General features: G+C 45.0%; 1 protein-coding gene across 1 annotated transcript in view; it reads left to right on the forward strand.

Moving 5' to 3' along the window:
* LOC128698473 (facilitated trehalose transporter Tret1-2 homolog) overlaps positions 1-20,964 on the forward strand; it is a 153,739-nt gene extending 132,775 nt beyond the window's left edge. Inside the window, exon 4 of the mRNA XM_070103784.1 lies at positions 19,478-20,964. Within this exon, the coding sequence (XP_069959885.1) occupies positions 19,478-20,724 (1,247 nt within the window). The 3' untranslated portion in view covers positions 20,725-20,964. The remainder of the gene's footprint in view (positions 1-19,477) is intronic.
* The last annotated feature ends 1,200 nt before the right edge of the window (positions 20,965-22,164 follow it).

Here is a 22,164-nt window from a genome sequence, read left to right on the forward strand (position 1 = left end):
GGGTGAGCTTCAGATGTTACTCTCCCAGTTTGCCCCTGTTGGTGTTTGCTTACAGGAACCAAAATTACACTCTGCTGTTATTTCTCACATCTCAGGCTATAATTTATTGTATTCTTCAGATCCTTTTCCTGATGGGACCTTTAATGAAAGTGCCCTTCTTCTCCGCACTGATATTCCGTACCATCAGCTATTTGTTCATACTTCGCTGCATTACACAGCAGCCCGTATCCACTTACATAGGTGGTATACGCTCTGTTCTTTATATCTCTCTCCTTCTCGGGCATTATCTATTCCGGATTTTGCCTTCCTTGTTTCGTCATTACCGCCACCGATTCTGTTACTTGGTGATTTTAATGCCCACCATTTCCTCTGGGGAGGGTCTCACTGTGATTCCCGTGGAATTCAGTTAGAGGCTTTTCTTGCCACCCACCCCCTCCATGTTTTAAATACAGGTACTCACACCCATTTTGATCCTCGGACTCATACTCTCTCTTGCATCGATCTCTCAGTTTGCTCTTCCTCCGCCGCATTAGACTTTACTTGGTCTGTTCTCCCGGACTTACATGACAGTGATCATTTCCCAATCATTCTTACTTCCCCTTCATATTCGCCACCTCTTCGCACCCCACGCTGGCAATTTAATCGGGCAAATTGGAACCTTTACTCACACCTGACTGTTTTTAAAGAGGTTCCTTCTTCGTCCTCCATCGATGAGCTTTTACACCTCTTCTCGTCCTCCGTTTTCACCGCAGCTTCTCATTCTATACCCCAAACTTCGGGCAGGCATTCTCAGAAATGCGTGCCTTGGTGGTCTCCTGCTTGTGCTCGTGCAGTACGTTTGAAACGCGCTGCATGGGGCAGGTACCGGTACAATAGAACCACAGAGCGACTCCTTGATTTTAAACAGAAGCGTGCGATCGCTCGCCGTGTCATCCGGGACGCTAAACGCACTTGCTGGCGAGATTATGTCTCCACCATCACCTCTGCTTCCTCTATGAGTGCAGTCTGGAAAAAAGTACGAAAACTGAGTGGTAAATATTCTCCTGACCCGGCTCCTGTTCTGCGGGTTGCCGGTGTTGATATAGCAAACCCACTAGATGTTGCCAATGAAATTGGCAATCATCTGGTCCGTATTTCTCAGGGACTCCATCTATGCCCCTCATTTCTTTCCTCAAAGTCTGCCAGAGAGTTAGCACCCTTGGACTTTTCTTCTCTCAGAGAAGAACAGTATAATGTGCCTTTTACACTTCAAGAACTGGAGGCAACACTCTCAGCTTGTCGATCATCGGCAGCTGGGCCCGACGACATTCATATTCGTATGCTACAACATTTACATCAGTCAGCCCTTGCAGTCCTATTACACCTTTACAATCTTATTTGGTCACAAGGAGTTCTTCCACAGCTGTGGAAATCCGCCATTGTTCTCCCTTTCCACAAACCAGGCACTACGGGACATGAAACCTCCCACTATCGTCCCATTGCTCTTACCAGTGCAGTTTGCAAAGTAATGGAACGTCTAGTAAATAGACGTTTAGTGTGGTATTTAGAGACACACAACAGTCTCTCCACTCGTCAATATGGCTTTCGTAAGGGACGTTCTACCATAGACCCCTTACTGCGCTTGGATACGTATGTTCGTAATGCCTTTGCGAATAACCACTCAGTTATTGCCATATTTTTTGACCTTGAGAAGGCATATGACACAACTTGGAGGTATAATATTTTAGCCCAAGCCCACTCCTTAGGCCTTCGAGGCAATCTACCATCCTTCCTTAAGAACTTTTTAACTGACAGGCATTTCCGTGTTCGGGTTAATAATGTGCTCTCCCCGGACTTTGTCCAAGCTGAAGGTGTCCCCCAGGGATGTGTTCTGAGCACAACACTTTTTCTCCTTGCTATTAATGATTTGGCCTCTAGTCTTCCATCAAATATTTGGTCATCACTCTATGTTGATGACTTTGCTATTGCCTGTGCAGGCGCTGACTGTCACCTCCTTACAGTTTCTCTCCAGCATGCAGTCGACCGTGTTTCCAATTGGGCCACCACACATGGGTTTAAATTTTCCAGCACTAAAACCCACCAAATCACTTTCACTAGACGCTCTGTCATCTCTGATCATCCTTTGTACCTCTATGGCTCACGTATCCCTGAACGTGATACAGTCAAGTTTCTGGGCCTCCTCTTTGATCGTAGGTTATCCTGGAAACCTCACATTACCTCTCTGAAGGCAACTTGTCACAGCCGGCTGAACCTTCTTAAAACCCTTGCTCATCTTTCGTGGGGAGCTGATCGTCGAACCCTCCTTCACCTACATTCCACCCTTATTTTATCGAAACTTGATTATGGTGACCAGATCTATTCAGCGGCATCTCCTGCTACTCTCTCTAGCCTTAACCCCATTCATCACCAAGGATTACGTTTATGCCTTGGTGCTTTTCGCTCTTCCCCTGTCGAAAGCCTCTATGCAGAAGCGAACGTTCCATCCTTATCCGATCGCCGTGATGCCCATTGCCTGCGCTACTATGTACGCTCTCATGATCTCCGCAATCCTTCCATTTATAGAATGGTCACTGATATTAGTAGACATTCTTTATTTGTTCGCCGCCCCTGCTTACTCCGTCCCTTCTCTCTTCGCCTTCATTCGCTCTTGTCTTCTCTTCAACTACCACCTTTCTATGTACATGTAGCATCTCACTTTTCCCTACCCCCCTGGGAGGTCCCAGCTGTTCGAGTCTGTTCTTTCTCCCTCCCTTGCTCGAAAGCCCAACTGTCTACGGTCGCTTCCCGCTCTCTTTTTCTTGACCACTTTCACTCTCATTCTCATGCCATTGCTGTGTACACAGATGGCTCTAAGTCTTCTGACGGCGTAGGATTCGCAGCAGTGTTTCCGGACAGCGTCGTACAAGGGCATTTACTATCTTCAGCTAGTATTTTTACTGCTGAATTATATGCCATCCTTACAGCACTTATCCGTATTGCATCTATGCCTGTGTCATCATTTGTGGTTGTCTCAGACTCCCTTAGTGCTTTACAGGCTATACAAAAATTTGATACACCTCACCCCTTAGTCCTCCGTATCCAACTTTGGCTACGCCGCATCTTTACTAAGCATAAAGATATTGTTTTTTGTTGGGTCCCTGGTCATGTTGACGTACAGGGCAATGAACAGGCAGACACTGCTGCGCGGTCAGCAGTACATGACCTACCAGTTTCTTACAGAGGTATTCCATGTACGGACTATTTTGCTGTAATATCTTCCCACCTTCACACCCGTTGGCAACAACGTTGGTCTACTATGCTCGGCAACAAACTTCAGTGTATTAAACCGAGTATAGGTTACTGGCCGTCTTCTTATCACCAGTGTCGAGGTTGGGAGACTACTCTCTCCCGTCTTCGCATTGGCCATACTCGTCTTACTCATGGATATCTCATGGAGAGGCGTCTTGCTCCTCTCTGTGAGAATTGCCAAGCTCCATTATCAGTCAGCCACATTCTGTTGGACTGCCCACTTTATCAACGAGCACGCAGAATTTACCTCTGTCGTCGTCTTCGCCCCGCTGCTCTCTCTTTACCTTCCCTTCTCGCTGATGGACCCACCTTTCATCCGGACTCTCTTATTGACTTTTTGACAACGACTGACTTACTTCACAAATTCTGATACTTTCAGCCCTTTCTACTTGTATCTCTTGCTACCCTCTACCCCCGTACTATCCCCTGCCCCGCTGTTTTCTGTAACCTGCTGATCATCCCCCCTCCCTCCTGCCATCCAATTCCCTTGCTTCCTTCCCTACCCTGCAGCGCTGTATAGCCCTTGTGGCTTAGCGCTTCTTTTTGATTATAATAATAATAATGGGAAGATATACTAAGCAACACAGACCCCAACTTATGCCTAGAGCAGATTAACTCGGTGGCACTCGATGTATGCACAAGGCTTATTCCTCTAAGAAAAAGGAGGAGTAGATGTAAAATAGAAAGAGACAGGCGCTCCCTTTACAGGCGACGGAAAAGAATAACAGAGCGGCTAAAAGAGGTCAATATATCTGAAATGCGTAGGGAAACACTGGTCAGAGAAATAGCAAGCATCGAACTTAAGCTAAAAGAATCCTTTAGGAGTCAGGAATCGCGGGAAGAACTAAAAGCCATAAATGAAATCGAAAGAAACCCAAAGTATTTCTACTCCTATGCCAAATCAAAATCGAGAACAACGTCCAGTATTGGGCCCCTACTTAAACAAGATGGGTCCTACACAGATGACAGCAAGGAAATGAGTGAGCTACTCAAGTCCCAATATGACTCAGTTTTTAGCAAGCCGCTAACCAGACTGAGAGTCGAAGATCAAAATGAATTTTTTATGAGAGAGCCACAAAATTTGATTAACACAAGCCTATCCGATGTTATCCTGACGCCAAATGACTTCGAACAGGCGATAAATGACATGCCCATGCACTCTGCCCCAGGGCCAGACTCAGGGAACTCTGTGTTCATCAAGAACTGCAAGAAGCCCCTGTCACGAGCCTTTTCCATCCAATGGAGAGGGAGCATGGACACGGGGGTCGTCCCACAGTTACTAAAAACAACAGACATAGCCCCACTCCACAAAGGGGGCAGTAAAGCAACAGCAAAGAACTACAGACTAATAGCACTAACATCCCATATCATAAAAATCTTTGAAAGGGTCCTAAGAAGCACGATCACCACCCATCTAGAAACCCATCAGTTACATAACCCAGGGCAACATGGGTTTAGAACAGGTCGCTCCTGTCTGTCTCAACTATTGGATCACTACGACAAGGTCCTAAATGCACTAGAAGACAAGAATGCAGATGTAATATATACAGACTTTGCAAAAGCCTTCGACAAGTGTGACCATGGCGTAATAGCGCACAAAATGCGTGCTAAAGGAATAACAGGAAAAGTCGGTCGATGGATCTATAATTTCCTCACTAACAGAACACAGAGAGTAGTCGTCAACAGAGTAAAGTCCGAGGCAGCTACGGTGAAAAGCTCTGTTCCACAAGGCACAGTACTCGCTCCCATCTTGTTCCTCATCCTCATATCCGACATAGACAAGGATGTCAGCCACAGCACCATGTCTTCCTTTGCAGATGACACCCGAATCTGCATGACAGTGTCTTCCATTGCAGACACTGCAAAGCTCCAGGCGGACATCAACCAAATCTTTCAGTGGGCTGCAGAAAACAATATGAAGTTCAACGATGAGAAATTTCAATTACTCAGATATGGTAAACATGAGGAAATTAAATCTTCATCAGAGTACAAAACAAATTCTGGCCAAAAATAGAGCGAAACACCAACGTCAAAGACCTGGGAGTGATCATGTCAGAGGATCTCACCTTCAAGGACCATAACATTGTATCAATCGCATCTGCTAGAAAAATGACAGGATGGATAATGAGAACCTTCAAAACTAGGGAGGCCAAGCCCATGATGACTCTTCAAGGCAGGTGAAATTGCCGACCTAGAAAATGTACAGAGAACTTTCACGGCGCGCATAACGGAGATAAAACACCTCAATTACTGGGAGTGCTTGAGGTTCCTAAACCTGTATTCCCTGGAACGCAGGAGGGAGAAATACATGATTATATACACCTGGAAAATCCTAGAGGGACTAGTACCGAACTTGCACACGAAAATCACTCACTACGAAAGCAAAAACTTGGCAGACGATGCACCATCCCCCCAATGAAAAGCAGGGGTGTCACTAGCACGTTAAGAGACCATACAATAAGTGTCAGGGGCCCGAGACTGTTCAACTGCCTCCCAGCACACATAAGGGGGATTACCAACAGACCCCTGGCAGTCTTCAAGCTGGCACTGGACAAGCACCTAAAGTCAGTTCCTGATCAGCCGGGCTGTGGCTCGTACGTTGGTTTGCGTGCAGCCAGCAGCAACAGCCTGGTTGATAGGCTCTGATCCACCAGGAGGCCTGGTCACGGACCGGGCCGCGGGGGCGTTGACCCCCGGAACTCTCTCCAGGTAATCTCCAGATGCTCACTCAGGTGCTCACTCAGGTGCTCTCTCAGGTACTCTCAGGTGCTCACTCAGGTGCTCACTCAGGTGCTCACTCAGGTGCTCACTCAGGTGCTCACTCAGGTGCTCACTCAGGTGCTCACTCAGGTGCTCACTCAGGCGCTCATTCAGGTGCTCACTCAGGTGCTCTCTCAGGTGCTCTCTCAGGTGCTCACTCAGGTGCTCTCTCAGGTGCTCTCTCAGGTGCTCACTCAGGTGCTCACTCAGGCGCTCATTCAGGTGCTAAAGTGATATCTAATTTAGTGTAAATGGTATATTATATATAAAAAATCACCAAATTCTTTTGGTAAAATATAATCTCAGTCTATATAATTATCCGGGTTAGTAGTAATTGATTTTATTTTATTAATTATGATAGTTATATTCTCTCTTCACCTGTTACTAGTACATACTTAAACTCGCAATTAGTCTTATGAATGCTAATATCCATCAGATATTAACAATTCTGAACATACTTACCAATATTACACTGCAAATTAGGGAAGAATTGTCTTCGGTACCACCAAGAATATAACAGTATTCAATTATAATGTTAAGCCACTGAGTAAACACTAAGATGACCTCTTAGCACTGCTTGATTCTGTTAATGTGTCTATCATAATTCTTACTGAAACCTGGCTCAAACATCACATGAAACCTGGCTCAAGCATGACATAAAACCTGGCTCAAACATGACATGAAACGTGGCTCAAATATGACATGAAACCTGGCTCAAACATGGCATGAAACCTGGCTCAAATATGACATCTTTGCCTTACAGCCATACATAGCTGTAGGCCTAATCAATTAGGAGGTGTTACTGCTATCTTCTACTATAATTAATTAGAATATATTAAATCTACTTTCACCAGTGACGATAATGATGAATGTATATTAAAGTTAAAAAAAAAAACTTATAAGAGTTGGGGCAATCTACAGGTTACCACAAATTCTTGTACATTCAGTGATATCCTAAAAGACATATAATATTAACTAAACCAGATATGCAGCAGAGAGTTTGCATAAATGGGGAGAAATCAGAGTGGGGAAGCGTCACGAGCGGTGTTCCACAGGGGTCAGTGTTGGGCCCCCTGCTGTTCACAATCTACATAAACGACATAGATGAGGGCATAAAGAGCGACATCGGCAAGTTTGCCGATGACACCAAAATAGGCCGTCGAATTCATTCTGACGAGGACATTCGAGCACTCCAGGAAGATTTGAATAGACTGATGCAGTGGTCGGAGAAGTGGCAGATGCAGTTTAATATAGACAAATGCATAGTTCTAAATGTTGGACAGGACAATAACCATGCCACATATAAACTAAATAATGTAGATCTTAATATTACGGATTGCGAAAAAGATTTAGGAGTTCTGGTTAGCAGTAATCTGAAACCAAGACAACAGTGCATAAGTGTTCGCAATAAAGCTAATAGAATCCTTGGCTTCATATCAAGAAGCATAAATAATAGGAGTCATCAGGTTGTTCTTCAACTCTATACATCCTTGGTTAGGCCTCATTTAGATTATGCTGCACAGTTTTGGTCACCGTATTACAGGATGGATATAAATTATCTGGAAAATGTACAAAGGAGGATGACAAAGTTGATCCCATGTATCAGAAACCTTCCCTATGAGGATAGACTAAGGGCCCTGAATCTGCACTCTCTAGAAAGACGTAGAATTAGGGGGGATATGATTGAGGTGTATAGATGGAAGACAGGAATAAATAAAGGGGATGTAAATAGTGTGCTGAAAATATCTAGCCTAGACAGGACTCGCAGCAATGGTTTTAAGTTGGAAAAATTCAGATTCAGGAAGGATATAGGAAAGTACTGGTTTGGTAATAGAGTTGTGGATGAGTGGAACAAACTCCCGAGTACAGTTATAGAGGCCAGAACGTTGTGTAGCTTTAAAAATAGGTTGGATAAATACATGAGTGGATGTGGGTGGGTGTGAGTTGGACCTGATAGCTTGTGCTACCAGGTCGGTTGCCGTGTTCCTCCCTTAAGTCAATGTGACCTGACCTGACTAGGTTGGGTGCATTGGCTTAAGCCGGTAGGAGACTTGGACCTGCCTCGCATGGGCCAGTAGGCCTTCTGCAGTGTTCCTTCGTTCTTATGTTCTTAGATGAAACACACATCCAGCTGGCAGACACTGTCAACAAACTTAATGTCTTCTTCTCTACTATAGGATGAAAACTAGCAACCAAAATCCCAACCTTAAACACTCAGGTGAAAGACTTCCTCACTGAAAATTAGCCAAATAATCTATATCTCGCTCCTATTAATCCTTAAGTCCTTGGCGGTGGTGTAGTTTGCTGTGGAATCTGGATCACCTGGGGATGTCCTGATCCCTCTCCGGTCTCCTGGGGGTGGCTCTGAGTGTATTACGGGTGACAGCTGTATCTCTGGAGGCTACGTTTTGGATTCCGAGGGGTGGTGGCCAAAGGAGGTATGCTTTGGGGTGGGTGTCCGACTGCCCTCTCTTTTGTCCACCGGGGTGGCTCGGCGGATGTGAGGTTGATATCCCAGATTGCTGGTTTACTGGCAGGAAGGGTAGGGTATGGCACAGATTCCTTGCCGCATCTGCACTACTTGCGGTGCTGAGGTCCTCTTGGGTGTGGAGGCCTCTTCAAGGGGGGGCTCCTTGGCATGGTGAAGAGGCTCTTGGCCTTAGGAATTGGACCTGTCGGTCTCCTTCCTCAGACCGAACCTAATTACCCCCTAATCCCCCCTTCCCTATCCCATCCTCCCCTTTTCCCTTTCCTCCCCCCCCCCTCCCCACCCCTCCCTTTTGCCCTTCCTCTCTTTGGCCTTTGGGATTTTTCCCACAGGCACGCTAGTTCCTAGGTAGGGGAAAGGGTACCGGGGTCCATTCCATTCTGTTGAGGTTCTTGGCGGTGGCGTAGTTTGCCGTAGAATCTGGATCGCCTGGGGATGTCCCGATCCCTCTCCGGTGTCCCGGAGAGTGGCTTTGGGTGTCTTTCGGGCGATGGGTGTATCTCTGGAGGCCAGCTTTCGGATTCCAGGGGTGGTGGCCGAAGGAGGTATGCATTGTGGCGGATATCCGGCCGCCCTCTCTTTTGTCCACCGAGGTAGCTCGGCAGATGTGAGGTTGCTATCCCGGATTGCTGGTTTACTGGCATGATGGGTAGGGTATGGCACGGGTTCCATGCTGCATCTACGCTACTTGCGGTGCTGAGGTCCTCTTGGGTGCGGAGGGAGATTTCTGGCCTTTTCATTCCTCCTAGGAACTATTCCTCCCCGGTCCCACCTTTTTTTTATTCTTTTTTTTATTTTATTTTCATCTTTCTTTTTTTTTCTTAAAAACAAAAAGAAAGAAGCAACCTAACCATGGAGAACCCAATCTATGAACATGCTAACCCAGGGCCCCTTCTTATACCGCACCCCGTTCTGACCCTGCCTTGTCTTTGGACCACTCTTCAGACACTCCTCATGCCTCTGTACCTCTTGCCGGTGCTGTTTCCTCACCCGCTTCAGGTACTGAGGTTTCGACTGACTCCTTTGATTTATCTGACCTCCGCTCTCCTTTGACTATGCTTCCGGCCTCTCCCTCTACGGTGCGGCAATTTTCGAATCACCGGCCCGTTCCACATCGGACCAACTCTGGTCCCACGCCTAAATTCCAACGACAATTACCTGCTGATGATACTTCCCCACCTTCTTGTTCTTCTCAGAAAAGATCGACACGTCCTGCACTCCCTTTCCACGCTCAGTTTCAGACTGCACAATGGACTAAATTCTTCACTTTACGACCGACTTCCTCTACCGCCTATCTTTCTGACCACAGTATTAGCAAGGCACTCCTACGCCATGTTGGTAAAGATATTTCTTTTCATGCTCTTGAGAGCGGTATGCGCATCACCACTGTACAGAATGCTACCCAAGCTCATGATCTTTCTCTTCTTTCCCATATAGATACTGTTCCTGTCACTATTGAAAAACATCATTCCCTCAATTCTTGTAGTGGTACCGTCATTCTGCCCCATACCATAGTTCAACAAAATTTCCAGACATATGGCAGTGACATTCTTGAACAGCTGGAACTCCAAGATCTCCCAATCCTCAAGGTAGACACTTATGTTCTTCCTGTCCGCAGGCAGAGACGATTCCCTAGCAATGTGGCTCGTTTAACTTTTGACAGCCGTGAACTCCCATCCTCAATTTATGTAGCAGGACATTGGTTACAAGTTCGAAAGGTGATCCCTACACTGCAACAGTGTAGAAATTGCTGGCAATTTGGCCATCCAGCGAAATATTGCAGATCCACAGCCGAATGCCCAGTCTGTGGTGCCGATGACCATTCTAATACGTCTTGCAATTGCCTTAATTGTCATGAGGCTCACCCTTCATACTCTCGCCATTGCCAAGTCTACTTAAATGAGCAGGAAATCTGTTACCTCAAAGAGGCAGAAGGTCTCCATTATGTCATGGCAGTTTCTCATCTCCACCTCCAAGGGAGACTACCTCGTGTTTCTTATTCCCGTGTTTCAAAACGTCCCCCCACTTCTGGGGTCCCATCTTCTGCAGCCTCCTCTGTGGTTACCTCTCCCATAGTCACTCCTGTATCTAATTCTTTTGCTGTTCTAGGCTCAGACGTCCCTACTTCAACGCCTCAGTCTGTTCTCGCTTCTTCGTGTTCTCCCTCACAAGCCTCAGTATCGACGAGACCTCGTACGACACCTCCCAACTTCTCAGAAGTCAAAAAAAGGTCCTTTAACCCCTCCTTCCCTTCTTCCACCTCCTCATTTTACCTTTCCTGTCTCTGTACCGGGTTCCTCCCCTCTCACTGGCTCTGTTACAAGTGTAGAGTTCACCCTCCTCCTCGTACTATACCTACCTCCCCTGTTCCCTCCCAAGTTTCTTCCTCTTCTGCCACCTCCCAGGTTTCTGCCTCTTTTGTCCCCTTCCACGCTTCTTCTCCAGTTCCCTTCACCCTTTCGCCCCCCCTACCTTGGTACAGTCCATTACAGTTCCAATCTTTACTCATCCTCCCCTACCATCTCCAATATTGTCTCCCATACGACGTCTCTGAATTCCGAAACACTTGAAGCAATCTCTGAATATATTGCAGAGACCAAACCATCAATGGACACTGATCCACCCTCTGTTCCTTCTCTCTCCTTTCCTCCATCTGCACAACTCCTTTCTTCACAGCGCACCATTCCTTCGCTGCTTGAACGTTTTCCGCTGCCTCCGCATGTGGACTTTTCTAACCCCTCTAGTCCGTAGGAACCCTTACCTGTAGATTTCAAGTATCTTTATCATTGCCAATCATGGCCTATTTACAGTGGAATATACGCGGCCTCAGGGGTAATTGGGGTGAGCTTCAGATGTTACTCTTCCAGTTTTCCCCTGTTGGTGTTTGCTTACAGGAACCAAAATTACACTCTGCTGTTATCTCTCCCATCTCAGGCTATAATTTATTGTATTCTTCAGATCCTTTTCCTGATGGGACCTTTAATGAAAGTGCCCTTCTTCTACACACTGATATTCCGTACCATCAGCTATTTGTTCATACTTTGCTGCATTACAGAGCAGCCCGTATCCACTTGCATAGGTGGTATATGCTCTGTTCTTTGTATCTCTCTCCTTCTCAGGCATTATCTATTCCAGATATTGCCTTTCTTGTTTCGTCATTACCACCACCAATTCTGTTACTTGGCGATTTTAATGCCCATCATTTCCTCTGGGGGGGTCTCACTGTGATTCCTGTGGCATTCAGTTAGAGGCTTTTCTTGCCACCCACCCTCTCCATGTTTTAAATACAGGTTGTCACATCCATTTTGATCCTCGGACTCACACTCTCTCTTGCATCGATCTCTCAGTCTGCTCTTCCTCCACCTCATTAGACTTCACCTGGTCTGTTCTCCCGGATTTACATGACAGCGATCATTTCCCAATCATTTTTACTTCCCCTTCATATTCACCACCTCTTCGTATCCCACGCTGGCAATTTCATCAGGCAAATTGGAACCTTTACTCACAACTAACTGTTTTTAGTGAGGTTCCTTCTTCGTCCTCCATTGATGAGCTTTTACACCTCTTCTCGTCCTCCATTTTAACAGCAGCTTCTCATTCTATACCCCAAACTTCGGGCAGGCATTCTCAGAAATGCATGCCTTGGTGGTCTCCTGCTTGTGCTCATACAGTACATTTGAAATGCGCTGCATGGGGCAGGTACTGGTACAGTAGAACCATGGAGAGACTTCTTGATTTTAAGGACAATCATGCGATCACTCACTGTGTCATCCGTGACGCTAAACGCACTTGCTGGCGAGATTGTCTCCACCATCACCTCTGCTTCCTCTATGAGTGCAGTCTGAAAAAAAGTATGAAAACTGAGTTGTAAATATTCTCCTGACCTGGCTCCTGTTCTGCGGGTTGCCGGTGTTGATATAGTAAACCTACTAGTTGTTGCCAATGAAATTGGCAATCATCTGGTCCATATTTCTCAGGGGCTCCATCTATGCTCCTCGTTTCTTTCCTCAAAGTCTGCCAGAGAGTTAGCACCCTTGGACTTTTCTTCTCTCAGAGAAGAACAGTATAATGTGCCTTTTACACTTCAAGAACTGGAGGCAACACTCTCAGCTTGCCGATCATCGGCAGCTGGGCCCGACGACATTCATATTTGTATGCTACAACATTTACATCAGTCAGCCCTTGCAGTCCTATTATGCCTTTTCAGTCTTATTTGGTCACAAGGAGTTCTTCCACAGCTGTGGAAATCTGCCATTGTTCTCCTTTTCCACAAACCAGGCACTACAGGACATGAAGCCTCCCACTATCGTCTCATTGCTGTTACCAGTGCAGTTTGCAAAGTGATGGAATGCCTGGTAAATAGACGTTTAGTGTGGTATTTAGAGACACACAACAGTCTCTCCACTCATCAATATGGCTTTCTCAAGGGACGTTCTACCATAGACCCCTTGCTGCACTTGGATACGTATGTTCTTAATGACTTTGCGAATAACCACTCAGTTATTGCCATATTTTTTGACCTTGAGAAGGCATATGACACAACTTGGAGGTACATTATTTTGGCCCAAGCCCACTCCTTAGGCCTCCGAGGCAATCTACTATCCTTCCTTAAGAACTTTTTAACTGATAGACATTTCCGTGTTCGGGTTAATAATATGCTCTCCTCAGACTTTATCCAAGCTGAAGGTGTCCCCCAGGGATGTGTTCTGAGCACAACACTTTTTCTCCTTGCTATTAATGATATTTGGTCATCACTCTGTTGTTGACTTCGCTATTGCCTGTGCAGGCGCTGACTGTCACCTCATTACAGTTTCTCTCCAGCATGCGGTCGACCGTGTTTCCAATTGGGCCACCACACATGGGTTTAAATTTTCCAGCACTAAAACCCACCAAATTACTTTCACTAGATGCTCTGTCATCTCCAATCATCCTTTGTACCTCTATGGCTCCCGTATCCCTGAACGTGATACAGTCAAGTTTCTGGGCCTCCTCTTTGACCGTAGATTATCCTGGAATCCTCACATTACCTCTCTGAGGGCAACTTGTCACAGCCGGCTGAACCTTCTTAAACCCTTGCTCATCTTTCATGGGGAGCTGATCGTTGAACCCTCCTTCGCCTACATTCCACCCTCATTTTATCGAAAATTGATTATGGTGACCAGATCTATTCAGCGGCATCTCCTGCTACTCTCTCTAGCCTTAACCCCATTTATCACCAAGGATTACGTTTATGCCTTGGTACTTTTCGCTCTTCCCCTGTTGAGAGCCTCTATGCAGAAGCGAGCATTCCATCCTTATCTGATTGCCGTGATGCCCATTGCCTTCGCTACTATATACGCTCTCATGATCTCCGCAATCCTTCCATTTATAGAATGGTCACTGATATTAGTAGACATTATTTGTTCGCCGCCCGTTTACTCCGTCCCTTCTCTCTTTGCCTTCATTCGCTCTTGTCTTCTCTTCAATTACCGCCTTTCTATGTTCATGTAGCATCCCACTTTTCCCTACCCCCCTGGGAAGTTCCAGCTGTTCGAGTTTGTTCTTTCTCTCTCCCTTGCTCGAAAGCCCAACTGTCTATGGTCGCTTCCCGCTCTCTTTCTCTTGACCACTTCCACTCTCATTCTCATGCCATTGCTGTGTACACAGATGGCTCTAAGTCTTCTGATGGCATAGGATTCGCAGCAGTGTTTCCGGACAGCATCGTAAGAGGGCGTTTACTATCTTCGGCTAGTACTTTTACTGCTGAATTGTATGCCATCCTTGCAGCACTTATCCATATTGCATCTATGCCTGAGGCATCATTTGTGGTTGTCTTGGACTCCCTTAGTGCTTTACAGGCTATACAGAAATTTGATACACTTCACCCCTTAGTCCTCCATATCCAACTTTGGCTACGCCGCATCTTTACCAAGCATAAAGATATTGTTTTTTGATGGGTCCCTGGTCATGTTGATGTACAGAGCAATGGACAGGCAGACACTGCTGCGCGGTCAGCAGTACATGACCTACTAGTTTCATAGAGAGGTATTCCATTTACGAACTATTTTGCTGCAATATCTTCCCACCTTCACACCCGTTGGCAACAACGTTAGTCTATTATGCTAGGTAGCAAACTTCAATCTATTAAACTGAGTATAGGTTACTGGCCGTCTTCTTATCACCAGTGTTGAGGTTGGGAGACTACTCTCTCCCATCTTCGCATTGGCCGTACTCGTCTTACTCATGGATATCTCATGGAGAGGCGCCCTGCTCCTCTCTGTGAGAATTGCCAGGCTCCATTATCAGTCAGCCACATTCTGTTGGACTGCCCACTTTATCAATGAGCATGCAGAATTTACCTCCGTCGTCTTCCCTCCACTGCTCTCTCTTTACCTTCCCTTCTCGCTGATGGACCCACCTTTCATCCAGACTCTCTCATTGACTTTTTGACAACAACTGACTTACTTCACAAATTCTGATACCTTCAGCCCTTTCTATCTCAATCTCTTGCTACCCTCTACCCCCATACTATCCCCTTCCCTGCTGTTTTCTGTAACCTACTGATCATCCCTCCTACCTTCTGCCGCCCAATACCCTCGCTTCCTTCCCTACCCTGCAGCGCTGTATAGCCCTTGTGGCTTAGCGCTTCTTTTTGATGATAATAATTATTGGGTGTGGAGGGAAATGTACGGCCATTTCATTTCTCCTAGGAGCTATTCTTCCCCATTCCCCCCCCCCTTTTGTTTTAATTCATATTTTTTTATTTTCTTTCCTTCTTTCCATAGAGTTCCCAATCCATGAACCTGCTTACCCCCGGGCCCCTTCCTGATACCACACCCTGTTCTGACCCTGCCTCGTTATTTGACAACTATTTGGACATTTCTAATGCCCCTTTACTTCCTAGTGCCGTTTCGACACCTGCTCCAGGGACCAGGGTTTCGACTGATTCCTTCGATACATCTGACCTCAGTTCTTCTTTGACTATGCTTCCGGCTTCTCCCTCTACAGTGCGGCAATTTCTGGCTAGCCAAACTCTGGTTCCACACCTAAATGCCCAAGACCACTTCCTTCTCATTCTACTCAGAACAGACCAGCCCAGACTCATTGAACCCCTTGTTCATCAAGACCTGCAAGAAGCCCTTGTCATGTGCCTTCAGCATTCTATGGAGAGGGAGCATGGACACAGGGGTCATCCAAAACTCACCAGAAGCAACAAACATAGCCCCGGTCTACGAAGATGGCAGTAAAGCAATTTAAAGAACTACAGACTGATAGCACTAACATCCCATATCATAAAAATCTTTGAAAGGGTTCTAAGAAGCAAGATCGCCAACGACCTAGATATCCATCAGTTACACAACCAATGGTAACATGGGTTTAGAGCAGGTCGCTCCTGCCTGTCCCAGCTACTGGACCACTATGAGAAGGTCCTGGATGTTGTAGAGGATAAACAAAATACAGATGTAGTATTAACAGACTTTGCAAAAACTTTCAACATGTGTGACCATGGTGTAATAGCACACAAAATGCGTGATAAAGGAATAACAGGAAAAGTTGGTACATGGATCTATAGCTTCCTGACAAATAGAACACAAAGTGTAATAGTAAACAGAATACAGTCAGAGGCAGCTACGGTGAAAAGCTCTGTTCCACAAGGTACAGTACTTGCTCCCATTCTATTCCTCATCTGGGTGTCATCCGCAAAGGATGACATCCGGATTGCCATGACAGTGACCTCCATCGAAGATACCACAAGACTCCAACCGGACATAAACCAAATCTTCAAATGGGCCACTCGGAACAATATGAAGTTCAATGAAGAGAAATTTCAACTTCTCAGATATGGAAAACTTGAGGTAATTAAAACTGTATCAGGGTATAGGACAAATTCTAACCATACAGTAGAGCAAAAAAGTAATGTGAAGGACCTGAGAGTGATAATGTCAGAAGAACTCTCCTTCAAAGACCACAACAATGAATGTTCCCCACCTGCTAGGAAAATGATAAGATGGATAATGAGAACCTTCAAAACTGGGGATGCCAAGCCCATGATTATTCTCTTCAAATCGCTTGTTCTCTCTAGGCTGAAACACTGCTGTACATTAACTGCTTCCTTCAAGGCAGGGAAAATTGCTGACCTGGAGAGTGTACAAAGAACTTTACTGGGAACTGTTGAAGGCCCTTGATCTGTATTCCCTGGATAACAGGCGAAATAGATACATTATATTATACACTTGGAAAATCCTAAAGAGATTAGTACCAAACTTGCACACGAATATCACTCCCTATGAAAGCAAAAGACTCGGCAGACGATGCAACAATCCCCCAGTGAAAAGCAGGGCGCCACAAGTATACTGAGAGACAACACAATAAGTGTCTGGGGCTCAAAACTGTTCAACTGCCTCCCGGCATACATAAGGGGGATTACCAATAGACCCCTGACTGTTTTCAAGAAGGCACTGGACAGACACCTAAAGTCAGTTTGCTTGCAGCCAGCAGCAACAGCCTGGTTGATCAGGTACTGATCCACCACGAGGCCTGGTCTCAGACCGAGCCGCTGGGGCGTTGACCCCCAAAACCCTCTCCAAGTAAACTCCAGGTAAACGTCACGCACTCCCTTTGCACACTGTGTTTCAAAATACACAATGAAGTTTTTTACTCTACGACCGACTTCCTCTACTGCCTGTGAACATTAAAATGGTATAAAATACCGACAGATTGTTAGGTAAGACACATATGCAACAGTTAGGTATCTTTATTTCGAAACGTTTCGCCTACACAGTAGGCTTCTTCAGTCGAGTACAGAAAAGTTGATAGAAGTAGAAGATACTTGAAGACGATGTAATCAGTCCATCACCCTTAAAGTTTTGAGGTGGTCAGTCCCTCAGTCTGGAGAAGAGCATTGTTCCGTTGTCTGAAACAATATGAAGTTGAAGTGACAGAATGGGGCCTTATATAGTGCCAGGAGGTGAGACGTAGGTTGCTTTGGGAGGGCAGGTCCCTCTCAAACCCAGCCGTTCTCACTAGTAGAGGTTGTCGAAGTTGATGTTCTGTACCAAGATACCCTTGTGTTGCAGTGTCTGACAGAATGAACATTAAAATGGTATGAAATACCGACAGATTGTTAGGTAAGACACATATGCAACAGTTAGGTATCTTTATTTCGAAACGTTTCGCCTACACAGTAGGCTTCTTCAGTCGAGTACAGAAAAGTTGATAGAAGTAGAAGATACTTGAAGACGATGTAATCAGTCCATCACCCTTAAAGTTTTGAGGTGGTCAGTCCCTCAGTCTGGAGAAGAGCATTGTTCCGTTGTCTGAAACAATATGAAGTTGAAGTGACAGAATGGGGCCTTATATAGTGCCAGGAGGTGAGACGTAGGTTGCTTAGGGAGGGCAGGTCCCTCTCAAACCCAGCCGTTTGAGAGGGACCTGCCCTCCCAAAGCAACCTACGTCTCACCTCCTGGCACTATATAAGGCCCCATTCTGTCACTTCAACTTCATATTGTTTCAGACAACGGAACAATGCTCTTCTCCAGACTGAGGGACTGACCACCTCAAAACTTTAAGGGTGATGGACTGATTACATCGTCTTCAAGTATCTTCTACTTCTATCAACTTTTCTGTACTCGACTGAAGAAGCCTACTGTGTAGGCGAAACGTTTCGAAATAAAGATACCTAACTGTTGCATATGTGTCTTACCTAACGATCTACTGCCTGTCTTTCCGACCATAGTACTGGCAAGGCGCTCCTACGCCATGTTGATAGAGATACATCCTTCATCACTTTTTATAATGCTAACCAAGCTCACGATCTGTCTCTCCTTACAATTATCGATAGTATTCCTGTAACTATTGAAAAACGTCATTCCCTCAATTCTTGTAGTGGTACTGTCATTCTGCTTCATACCATTGAAGTTCTGTAGACAAGGCTGGAGGATGCTGGCTTGGCTATAGCTTAGCGTCATCAGGGTCTCTCACACAGTTACACACTGGCTTGGTAGAACAATCTCTTCATATACACGTAATCATCACAATCACACTCGCACCGCTGTCACCATTTGTCATGGGGGTTCGTCAGAACATATTGCAGTAAGAAATACACCTCAGGATGTCTTGGAGGCGTATAATTAGGAGTCAGGCCTACCGTCAAGCCTCAGCCTAGCCTTGAGCTGTGTGACTGAGAGCTGGGCCTCTGATTTACCACTCACACATGATGGGTCTCGTGACGTCACAGCAAGAAGGGACCCTAATTATAAAGTAGCTGGGATGTATCTAAATATACTACACAATACACAGAAACACTACTGACACTGTCGATGTATAAGTCACGTTATTGAAATACTAGGCTAATTAATCTACATTTAACTCTAATTTAACTTAGGTACTTATGCAATAAGGTTGCATATTAACCTAGTGAGGTTCTTCACTCAATTAGAATAATTATTAAGTGTTGGTAGTGGAAGTGTGACAGATGTTACCTTCTCTTTTACGTCTTTCCACTCTTCCAACTACCCTCCTCAAGACTTAGGAATAGCGGAATCAAGCTAACTTAGTTTTCTACGAAAGGTGATGCATGAGTATCTTATTCATAATATCAATAAAGATACCATGGCGCTGCACGAGTATCTTATTCATGTTAGTAATGATACCAAGATGCTACATGAGTATCTTATTCATCAGACTGATGGTGTTATGGTTCAATGATGTAATAGTTATTTTCACTGCTTGTACTCTTCGTACTCACGATGGTGTAATGAACAGTCATATTCGTATGTATTAACAAATATTTTTGAGTATTTTCCTCATGAACTTCAGTGCAATGAAGATTAGTGAAAAATATTTTTCCGTTTCAAACTCTACGATAAAAAATTGTAACATGTACTTATTTTTGTCGAACTTAACCCTAAATATATTATTTTTAGACAGACCAAAAACTTAGTGTGTTTTATTTATTTCAGGCAGCCTGATGTTTGTGGGTGCCTTGCTGGGGTCATTGACTGTCAGTGTACCGATGGTGAGGTTGGGCCAGAGAGTGACACTCTTGTTATCTCTTCCCATATCCCTCGCCAGCTGGATTATCTTGGCTACAGCACCCACAAACTGGGTCGTCCTGCTAGTTCGCTTCTTCCAAGGCATCACGATGAGCTCCATATTTAATTCCTCCTCGACTTACGTGGCAGAGCTTTCACACAGTATAATAAGAGGACGACTAATGTCTACTCTTGATCTCTCGCGTCAGATGGGCATTCTTGTGGCATATGCTCTGGGCAGTTCAAACCTGACTTGGCGGAAAGTAGCATTAACCTGTGGTTTTGTCAACACTGTAATTCCTTTTGTTTGTCTGCTATATTTACCTAACTCCCCTCGCTGGCTGGCCACACAAGGCTACACTGACAGAGCTCACAAATCCTTGATCTTCTTTCGGGGACCAAACTATGATGTCCACAAAGAAATGGAAGACATCAGAGATGAGCTTGAGAAAACAACTAATGGCGGTGGTAATATATTAGACCAGCTGCGACAAATTAGAAACCCATTAATATTAAGATATCTTATTATCATGTCTTTAGTTCTTTTTTTCATGCACTTCAATGGAATAATAGTGGTACCAACATACATTGTAGTCATTATAAATAATGCTGATATTAGCATAAGTTCATATTTGTGCGCAGTTATAACAGGAATTATTCGGGTTGTAGGAGTGTTCTTTTATATATGTATAATTGACCGCATCGATCGCAAACCATTATTTGCAATGACTTGCATTGTATGTAGCTTATGTATGATTGGACTTGGTATATACTTCTTTGATCAAGATCACGACAGAAGTTTCCATGATCAAAACTGGCTACCAGTCGTCTGTTTGGCAGTCTACTCGTTTTTCACTCTATCCCCAACTGTAAATTTACTTAGAAGTGAACTGTTTCCCAGTTCTGTTCGTTCTACTGTTGTACCAATTTTATACACATTATTTTTCATTGGGGCATTCACAGCCTTACAGTCGTTCCCTTACATACTGACAGCGTTTGGAAGTTACGGGGCGTTTTGGATTTCTTCTGGATTTAGCGTCTTCCTCGCTGTTCTTGTGGTTGCCACCGTTCCAGAGACTCGAGGAAAAACACTGGAAGAAATAACAGAGTTGCAGATTGCAAGGAGAAGATCTAAGATGAAGAAAGTACTTGTTGGAGAGAATGCTGGGAGCTAATGTGTTGTGAAGTGCGTGAGAGGGAAAGAAAGAGAGAATGAACATTAAAATGGTATAAAATACCGACAGGTTGTTAGGTAAGACACATATGCAACACCTAGGTATCTTTATTTCGAAACGTTTCGCCTACTCAGTAGGCTTCTTCAGTCGAGTACAGAAAAGTTGATAGAAGCAGAAGATACTTGAAGACGATGCAATCAGTCAATCACCCTTGAAGTTTTGAGGTGGTCAGTCCCTCAGTCTGGAGAAGAGTATTGTTCCATAGTCTGAAACAATATGTTTCAGACTATGGAACAATACTCTTCTCCAGACTGAGGGACTGACCACCTCAAAACTTCAAGTGTGATGGACTGATTACATCGTCTTCAAGTAAGTATCTTCTGCTTCTATCAACTTTTCTGTACTCGACTGAAGAAGCCTACTGTGTAGGCGAAACGTTTCGAAATAAAGATACCTAACTGTTGCATATGTGTCTTACCTAACAACAGAAAGAGAGAAGTGGAGGGAGAGGGGATGGACGAGGAGAGGCAAGAACAGGAGAGTGCGCGTATCCACCTGTCTTCACTGGTCGCTACTAGGTCACTCTCCCTGAGCTGTGAGCTTTATCATACCTCTGCTTAAAGCTATGTATGGATCCTGCCTCCACTACATCGCTTTCCAAACTATTCCACTTCCTAGCTACTCTGTGGCTGAAGAAATACTTCCTAACATCCCTGTGATTCATCTGTGTCTTCAACTTCCAACTGTGTCCCCTTGTTGCCGTGTCCCATCTCTTGAACATCCTGTCTTTGTCCACCTTGTCAATTCTCAGTATTTTGTATATTGTTAACATGTCCCCGTATCTCTCCTGTCCTCCAGTGTCGTCAGGTTGATTTCCCTTAACCTCTCCTCGTAGGACATACCTCTTAGCTCTGAGACTAGTCTTGTTGCAAACCTCTGCACTTTCTCTAGTTATTTACATGCTTCGCTAGGTGTGGGTTCCAAACTGGTGCCGCATACTCCAATATGGGCCTAACGTACGCTTCAGGAGTGTGTTCACCTATATGTGTCCGTAGGGTTCGATTCACTGCTCATGGCCCGCCTCTTCACTGGTCGCTACTAGGTTCACTCTCTCCCTGCTCCAAGAGCTTTATCATATATCCTCTGAAAACTGTTTGGATCCTGCCTCTGCTACATCACTCTCCAGATTGTTTCACTTCCTAACAGTGCTAAAGCTTAAGAAACACTTCTTAAAATCCTTAGGATTTATCTGAGTCAATCTCTGTAACATTTTGTCTCTGTCCACCTTGTCAATTCCTCTCAGTATTTTATACGTCTTTGTCATGTTCCCCCTATCCCTCCGGTCCTCCAGTGTCGTCAGGTTGAGTTCCCTTAACATTTCTTCCTACGCCTTACTCTTTTCGGGACTAGTCTTATTGCCTTTGCACTTTCTGTAATATC

The sequence above is a fragment of the Cherax quadricarinatus genome, chromosome 88 (genome assembly GCF_038502225.1).
Source record: "Cherax quadricarinatus isolate ZL_2023a chromosome 88, ASM3850222v1, whole genome shotgun sequence".
Lineage (NCBI taxonomy): Eukaryota > Metazoa > Arthropoda > Malacostraca > Decapoda > Parastacidae > Cherax > Cherax quadricarinatus.